General features: G+C 58.2%; 1 protein-coding gene across 1 annotated transcript; it reads left to right on the top strand.

Moving 5' to 3' along the window:
- Positions 1-4,298: 4,298 nt before the first annotated feature.
- Positions 4,299-8,512, top strand: GOT1 (glutamic-oxaloacetic transaminase 1). The gene is made up of 9 exons (XM_050305423.1): positions 4,299-4,527; positions 4,816-4,997; positions 5,546-5,669; positions 5,853-5,965; positions 6,167-6,271; positions 6,802-6,952; positions 7,088-7,253; positions 7,382-7,524; positions 7,809-8,512. Exons 1-9 carry the CDS (start codon positions 4,413-4,415, stop codon positions 7,946-7,948), a joined length of 1,239 nt encoding a protein of 412 aa, XP_050161380.1. The 5' UTR covers positions 4,299-4,412; the 3' UTR covers positions 7,949-8,512.
- The last annotated feature ends 57 nt before the right edge of the window (positions 8,513-8,569 follow it).

Genomic DNA, 8,569 nt, shown 5'->3' with positions numbered 1-8,569 from the left:
AGGGCAGCATGACCAAAAGCTCAGATGCAGGGGGCACCCGTAGGGCTGTGTGTGGGCACTGCTCATCCTGGGCCACGCTGGGGTCTAAGCTGCTGTCAGTGCCCTGGTGCAGCAGGAAGGCAGTGGCAGGGGCCCCTTCCTGACCCCTGATGGTGCCCCTCGGCAGGACCTGCAGCCCCAGCTGCCACCAGGGCTCGATGCCATCAGCACTCGCGGGTGCTGACAGACGAACCCATCAAGGAGCTGACGAGAGCCGGAAACTCCTGATCCCTCTTTATCTGCCCCTCACCCTGCTTTCTCATCTCCTTGTCTTGCCTGGTATCTCATGCTCCTATTCCTGTGCCTTGCCGACTGCTGGGGGCTGCCCAACCTTCACAGTACCCTGCAGCCACACACAGGCCCCAGGCTCTGTCATGCCAGCCACAGTGTGAGGTTCTGGACCACCCCCCACGAGACCTGCTGGGCTTGGTGTCTGCAAGGAGCACCAGCTCTGAGTGAGGGCATGCACTGTAGGTGCCCCTGTCCCATGTCTGCCTGCTGAGTATCAGCCATCAAAGCTGACACAGGGCTCTCTGCCTCTGGTGCATTGCAGGTTGGAGTGGGAGGGAAAGATGAGGCCCAGCTCAGCACCATCACATGCTCTGAGAAGGTCAAGGAGTCTTGCTGCTGTCTTCCTCAAATGTACTGCCTGCTTCCAGGCCAGGGTCCAGTTGAGTACCAGCTCAAAACCAATCACAAGCATTTCACTTGGCTTTCATGACATCCCTGATCCTCATTACTCCATTGCAAACCCACTGCCCCACCTGGGCAGGGTGGCAGCGGAGGGGTCAGGATCCACAGTTAATGTAGCTACCCCTAAATGCACTGCCAGAGATCGGCTAATCTGATAATTACAGCAACAAAAGCCATTTAGACAAACCATGACCTGACCTCGGGAGCTTGGAATGAAAACATTTTACCCTCCTCTGTCTGGATCCTGCAATGAGAAAACATCTGTATTTGGAGGACACTGTGAAAACAGCCCCCACACAGAACCCACTGGGAACAGCCACAGCTCTGCTCTGTGCCCACATACTGCCTGCACCCAGCTTCAGCCTGAGGTGGGCAGCACTGCCTAAACCCTTGCTGTGACACCAGAGTTGAGGGTGTCTCAGTGCTGAGCAGGGCCCTTTGGAGAGGAAGAGGCAGAGGCCAGAGGAGTGTGAGAGTGGATCTTGCAAGGGGGAGTGAAGGGGAGGGGTTCATTGAAGTTCATCTGCACCCTTGTAGAAAGGGCTTTTTTCCAAGCCCATGCAAGGCTGGATGGTGTGGGGAGGGTATCACCTGGTCCCCAGCGGTGTCTGCGTCCTTGCAGCAGCCTGAGCTCTGCAGGAGCCAGGCTGACTGCCAAAGCCCCCCTGCTTCTGGCTCCCAGGAGGGGCTGAGTGTGGGGGGCCCTGTCTGCATGCAGCATGGCCGTGCGTGCCCGGGGGCTCCTTTGCTCTGGGTAAGGTGTGCAAGCCTTCCCTTTGAGTGGCGGGTCATTGCTGGCTGTCAGTCCAAGGCAGGAGATGAAGGGAGGGATGCCTCAGGGCTGACTCTCATGTTGCTCCTGCTTTTACATACATGTTGGTGGCACCCTTTGTGTAGGCTGAGGAGATGAAAGCTCAGGGCCAGAGGGATCTTGCTAACACACAGCCACCCAGCTCGGGGGCCCGACGGCCTGCTGCTTCGTCTCATTGTCTCATTCTTGCTTCTGTTCCCAGTGGAGTCCCACTTCACTCTGCCAAGGGCATGGGACACTGGTTGAGCTGGGGGCAGCCAAGTGCACAGGCAGGTAACTCCTGCTGGGTCAGTGACCCCAGCCTCACAGGCACGGGCAGCAGCACAGATGGTCTCCCCCAGACTGGCAGTGCTGAGCTCACGCTGCCCAGAAGTCCCTGAGGAAGGGGAGTAAGGCGGTGCCAATTTAGGATAACTGCATTTTTTCCTGCAATGGGCATTGCTCAGCCTGCTCTGGCAGTCCCAGGCAGCAACTTGGTGCAGCCAGCTTGGCAGGCAGCACCCCTGTACCTTTGTGACTTCCCTGTTCTGCACTGGGAAAGGACTTGGCCATGTCCCCAAGTATCCCAGTGCTCTCTGGAGAGTGGTAGGATTAGAAACCAGTAAGAGCAGTGAGAGCCTGACAGTCTGGGGACTCCCTAGCTCTTCTGTCTGCTCCATAAATAGGATTCTCTAAGCAACCTCTGTCAGTTTTTTCCCATTGCAGCATTCCACATCTGCAATGTTTTACTCCTTGTGAGCAGAAAACATGACTCACCCTGCAGTGGGCTACCCCCAGTTCCCTCTGATACCCTTGTTCTCATCAGCTGCTTTCCTGCCCAGCACTGCAGCATCTCTCATTTAGCAGCATCCACTGACCTCGAGAAACCCAAGTGCTTTTCATCTACTTGGGGTTAGAGTTAGGGTTAGAGTTAAGGGCAGGGTTAGATTTAAGTTTAGGGTTAGAGGTAAGCTTTGGATGCCCTGATAGCACATTGCCAAGGTCAGGTTTTTGCAGGGGTTCGCAGCTCTTGCAGGCAGCAGACCTGAATCCAATTCTGGGTTTCCATGCAGCTTTTTCTCAAGGCTTGGATGAAATTTTATCCAAATTGGGCTAAGAACCCCAACAGAGCCAAGGCTTTGGTCTTGCACTGCTGTCTTGCTCCTCTGCCTTTCCCATTACACTGTTTTCTCTGAAGGCAGAAGTGCTGGCACACTACTGTGCCGACAGGCAGCTCTGCCTCTTCCCCGCTCTCATGCTAAGCAGAAAGTGCACTGGGCAGTTCTTCCAGGTGCTGCCCGGAGCCGGGGGAGGCGAGGGCTGTGCCCCCGGGCTCCCTCCTGGGCAGCCGGGCTGTGGAGCCACCTTGGGCATGGGAGGGGGGCATGGAGCCAAACTGGTTTTCAGAGGAATCTTGGCTGGGTTAACAAAGGGAGCGTATGACACGGGCTGTCTGCAAAAGCGTTTGGGGACAGCATGGCCTTTCCCGTCCTGTATGCCCGTGTTTTATGTCACGAAGGTGGGGGTGTGGTGTGGCGTGAGTCACGCTGCCGGGGCCGCTGTTCGCGAAGTCCTTCCCGTTTCCCTCAAAGCCTTTCCCAGATGCAGCAGGGGTGCGGGCGGATTCCCATAAACTTCAAAAGGCGCCCGAGACAGGCGGCGGGTTCCTCACGGAGCCGGCCGCGCACCGCGCGGCACCGACCCCTCTGCCCGGGGAGGCGGGAGGTGATGCTCGGGCAGCCCCGGGCCGTCCGCCCGGCTCGGAGCCGTCGGTGCCGCTCCCCGCGGGATGCGCGGGCCGGCCCTGCCCCCTGCCGGCACCGCCCGGCACCGCCGCGCCCCGACGGCAGCCAACCCCGCGCCCAGGGGCCCCGGGGGTCCCCGCACTGCTGGAGGGCGGCCCGCAAGAGCCACGGAGGTCCGGGGGCACCGTGAGAAGCCCTGTGCCTGCGGGAAGGGTGTGGAGTTCGGGAGCGAGGCGCTGAGAGGAACACCCCGTGGGTCAGTGCGATGCCCTGCGCTCGGAGTGAGGGGTCCCGAGGTAACAAGTCGGAGGGGGGACCCTCTGAGGTGACCCTGGGGTTTCCCTGGGGCTGGGAGGGTCTGAGGGGATCATCTCACAGCTTCTGACCTGCAGGTGGCTGGGAATCGGGAAAATGCCTTAAAAACCCGGAGCAGATACACAGGAGGGTTCCTGTGGCCCGTCCTGAGGTGGAAACACCAGCCGTCCTCGCAGCGGTCCTGGTCCCGCACCCACGCCACGGCCCCGCACCCCGGGCACTGCACCCGGACCCGTCCCGCCCGGACACGGCCCCCCGGCACCTCCCCGCACCACCCTGAGCCCCGCGCACGGCCCCGGGGCCGCCGTGCACCCCAGCTTTGCGCTCCGGGGCTGACCTGCACCCCGGGTGCTCTGTGAGGACCGTGCCGTGCCCTCGGAGCACGGCACCCCCGGGTGCCTCCGGCAGCGCAGCGCTGCCTCGGGCACGGCGTGCCCCGCAGCACCCCGTGTTGCACCCGGGCACTGCAGCGCGGCAGTGCCCGCAGCACCAGATGCGGTGCCTGCGGTGACGGCTCCGGGCCCAGCAGGGGCCGCGCCCGGCGGGGCACGGGCCGGCCAGGGGCGGTGCCCGCGACCCCGCGCGCTGCGTCACCGGGCACGGCACGCGCCGCCGGCCGCGCTCCGCGCCGCCATTGGCCCCCCGCGCTCCGCCCGCGGCCGCCATTGGCTGGCGGCGGGGGCGGGGCCGGGAGCGGCCCGCTGACTGGGCGACGCGCGCGGCAGCCCCGCCCCCGCCGGTGAAGGTGAGCGTCTCCTCCAGGCGCCGCGCGCCGTGCGTACCGGAGCGCACCGAGGCGGATCGGACCGGAGCGGACCGGCCGCGCCGCCATGGCCGCCTCCATCTTCGCCGCCGTCCCCCGCTCCCCGCCCGTCGCCGTCTTCAAGCTCACGGCGGATTTCCGGGAGGACGGGGACTCGCGGAAGGTCAACCTTGGCGTGGGCGGTGAGTCCTCGGCCTCGCCCGGCTCGGCGGGGCCGTTCCGCGCGGGGCAGCCCGGACGGTGCCCTTGCGGCGGCTCTCGCACCTGCGGCAGCGACCGGGCGGCAGCGGCGGGACCTGGGTCCCAAAGGTCACCGGGCAGCGGGCGGGCAGGGGGGCCCCGGCGGGCGTCAAGGTCGCGGAGCAGCCTTTGCCGGTCTGCCCGCCGTCCCGTGTCCCGGGCAGGTCCCTCCGCGGCCGGGCGGCGCAGCGTTCCCGGCTGCAGCAAGGACGGCTTTCCTTCTCCCGCAGCCTACCGCACGGACGAGGGGCAGCCATGGGTCCTGCCGGTGGTGAAGAAGGTGGAGCAGTTGATCGCCAACGACAACAGCCTGAACCACGAGTACCTGCCCATCCTGGGGCTGCCCGAGTTCCGTGCCAACGCCTCCCGGATCGCCCTCGGTGACGACAGCCCTGCCATCAAGGAGAACCGGGTACGTGGTGGATGGGTAGCGCTGGGGTCCCTGGGGTGTCTCTACAGCAGACCGAGCAGAAGAGCATGAGTGTGCTGATAACTGCATTTTAGCTGGATTTGGGGGTTTCTCAGATATAGTCTTCCCTGGTTGTAGCTTACTTGATGAACCCATGCACCTGAAGCTGGTTGTGCAAGTAGTTGTTGTTTTTGGGAAAAAACGAACAAGGCCTGTGATTGGAATTTGCTTTTTCCTTCATATTTTAACAATTTTCCAAGGGAAACCAAAGTCAGATAATATACCACCTTTCCTGAAATAAACTACTAGTTGGAAATCTGTTCTGTGCCAAAACGTAATGGGAATAACTGAAGTCTATTTATAACTGTAGAAGGATGGGCCTGAGCACTGAAGGAGGTTGAAGACCACTGGAAGGGGATGGTGTCTTGGCTGGGGTGACCCCAGGGAGCACATCTGGCATCCTGTCTTGCTTTTGCAAGCGTCTCTGCTCTCTGGGCACTGAAAGCAATGTTGACCCGGGTGGACTCTGCTGGCAAGTCTCTCTGTTGCAGGTCGGAAGTGTTCAGTCCTTGGGTGGGACAGGCGCTCTGAGGATCGGCGCAGAATTCCTGAGGCGGTGGTACAATGGAAACAACAACACAGCGACCCCAGTCTATGTCTCTGCTCCGTCCTGGGGTGAGTGCTGTTGCCAGGGAGCCCTGGGGGTTAGCAGGCGAGGGAGGCACATCTCTGCTCCTGGCAGAGGCCTGGGCAGTGAGAGAGGAGCCTGCTCTTGTAGGTAAAGGGACACGCTGGGATGGAGAATGCAGCTTGCTGGAAGTGGGGCCTGCTTTTCTGAAAAGTTATCTTTTTCCTCAGAGAACCACAACTCTGTGTTTATGGATGCTGGTTTCAAAGATATTAGAACCTACCACTACTGGGATGCTGCCAAAAGAGGTCTGGATCTCCAGGGGCTGCTGAATGACATGGAGGTGAGTAAAACTAGCATGGGATGGGCTGAGCTTGGTGCTGTACAGTATCCACAGCTGTCTGGGCCCTTGTGTGCTGTACCTGGAAGTGGATCTCTGCAAAAGAGACTGTTGGTGCCCAGAGCAGCTCCAGACTTCTCTCTCTGCTGAGGGTGCCCAGTCCCATCTATGTTTGTGTGTGACCAAGACATGTTCTCTCCTCAGAACGCCCCAGAGTCTTCCATTTTCATCCTCCATGCCTGTGCGCACAACCCAACAGGCACAGACCCTTCTCCTGAGCAGTGGAAGCAGATTGCTGCTGTTATGAAGGTATGGGCTGCTGCTGGGGCTAAAGCAGTGCTGAGGGGACAAATAGCTTTTGAGCCAGCCAGCGCACTTGCATCTGAAGTGGGCTCTGGGGAGGCATGTCAGGAGCTGGAGGAATCCCACAGGGCACATGTTGAAAGGAGAGGCTGACAGGATGCAGGTCATTTGTGTTCAGAGGATAGATGCATCCCAGTCCTGCTCATACCTTCAAATTCTGTGGCTGTAGTGATGTTTTTCTGCTGCAAAGGATATCCGTGGGCAGGTGCTGAATAGTATCATATGTAGTGGTGCATCTCTTGTGCCTGTGTCCTCAAATGCAATTTTCTCCTGCATTAACTTTTATTGACCACTTTAGTCTTCCTATTCTTTTACCCTGATTGAAAGAAAGTATTTCAGTCTGGTGTTGCTGGACGACATTTCCTTTGTATTCACACAAAAACTCAATGGTCATTTTTCTTTCCTATGGGTACTGTGGGGGATAAAGTGCAGGTTGTGGGGAGGGGATTTCCCTCTAACGCTGTTCCTCCTTGCAGCGCCGGAGCCTGTTTCCGTTCTTCGACTCGGCGTACCAAGGGTTTGCCTCTGGCAGCCTGGACAAGGATGCCTGGGCTGTGCGATTCTTTGTCTCCGAGGGCTTTGAGCTCTTCTGTGCACAGTCGTTTTCCAAGAACTTTGGGCTCTACAGTGAGTGTCTGGCAATAAGCTGGCCCAGTAGCATTATACCAAGACAGATGGGGCTGGCATGCTGAAGGGTGGGGAATGCTCTGCTTTGCCACAATGTGTGGAACCAATGGCTCACATTTCTTGGCTTGTCCACAGATGAACGTGTGGGGAACCTGACTGTGGTGGGGAAGGATGCAGACAACGTGCAGCGTGTGCTTTCCCAGATGGAGAAGATTGTGCGCACCACTTGGTCCAACCCTCCCTCCCAGGGAGCGCGCATTGTGGCAACTACGCTTTCTTCCCCACAGCTCTTTGATGAGTGGTACGTGTTGCCAGGGCCAGTGGGAGAGGGAAAGGGAGGGAAGCTGTCTCCCTGAGTGCCAGAGTTGGCCATGTGGCATCAAAACAGGTGGGAGCCTATCCTCACACTCTGCTTCCTGGCTGCTGCAGGAAGGGCAATGTGAAGACAATGGCAGATCGGGTCTTGCTGATGCGGTCAGAGCTCCGGTCTCGGCTGGAGGCCCTTGGGACCCCTGGAACCTGGAACCACATCACAGAGCAGATTGGCATGTTTAGCTTCACAGGGTTGAACCGTAAGTATCAAGTGGCCTGGTAAAGGGAGGTTTGGGTGAAGACAGTTTTGCTGTGGGTGAGCTGGGCTGAAGCAGTCCAAGCAGGAATCTCTTGGGGGCCTCACTGGAGTTTTGGCATCACTGCCTCTGTGGCTAGGGAGGGATGAAGCATCAGACAGCATTTTAGTGGCTAGTGTTTGAAGTTTTCTGCTTGTTGTGAAAGATTCAAGCGTTGCTGGCTGGTTCTTTGGGCTTTTCTGAGCTATGAGTCACTGCTCTGACCTGATGTCCAATTGTTTCCCCAGCTAAGCAGGTGGAGTACATGATCAAGGAAAAACACATCTACCTGATGGCTAGTGGGCGCATCAACATGTGTGGCCTGACTACCAAGAACCTGGACTATGTGGCCAAGTCTATCCATGAAGCCGTCACAAAAATCCAATGAAGCACATGAACAACCAAACTTACATGAAGTCACCAAAGCTATAGTGTGTAGTCCATGTCTTTTTCTTCTCATGGCTTGCCTTGTCCCACACCTCTTGGGGTTTAATAAAGATGGGAGCGATAGGTAGCTCAATCAGGGATAATCATCTTCTGACTTTTTTCAAGTACCCCATGCAGTATGGTAAGCCAGTGCCCCTGGGAGGCTGGGGGTAGCATGAGTCACCTCAGCTCTTGTTTCACTTTCAGCAGCCTGATCTTCAGGTACTTGGAGCTGCATCTTTAGCACATCCAAATCAACTGCACGTAACTGATCAGTTTGATCTAGGCCAAGTCTGGTGCCAGTGCAATGCGCTGTGGGATGACAGCCCCGTGGCTGGGATCTCATACGGCTTGGGAACTAATGTCATTCAGTAGTATTTTGGGGAGGGGCTAAGCTGTTGCTAGTTTCCTCCCTTCACCCCACCCCTTCCCGATTTCTGAGCCTTATACGAGCAAACATTTGTAATTGTGATAATTGCTGCTTTGTGTTGCTGACAGAAAATTAAACCTCCATGTCTATATATTACCCCTGCCTTGTGTGATACCATGCCTTCAGGCTGTACAAACCTCTTTCCAGGCTGAG

This window comes from Myiozetetes cayanensis, unplaced genomic scaffold (assembly GCF_022539395.1).
Source record: "Myiozetetes cayanensis isolate MyiCay16 unplaced genomic scaffold, myiCay2020 scf10, whole genome shotgun sequence".
Lineage (NCBI taxonomy): Eukaryota > Metazoa > Chordata > Aves > Passeriformes > Tyrannidae > Myiozetetes > Myiozetetes cayanensis.
This window is presented reverse-complemented; position numbering and strand designations above follow the sequence as displayed.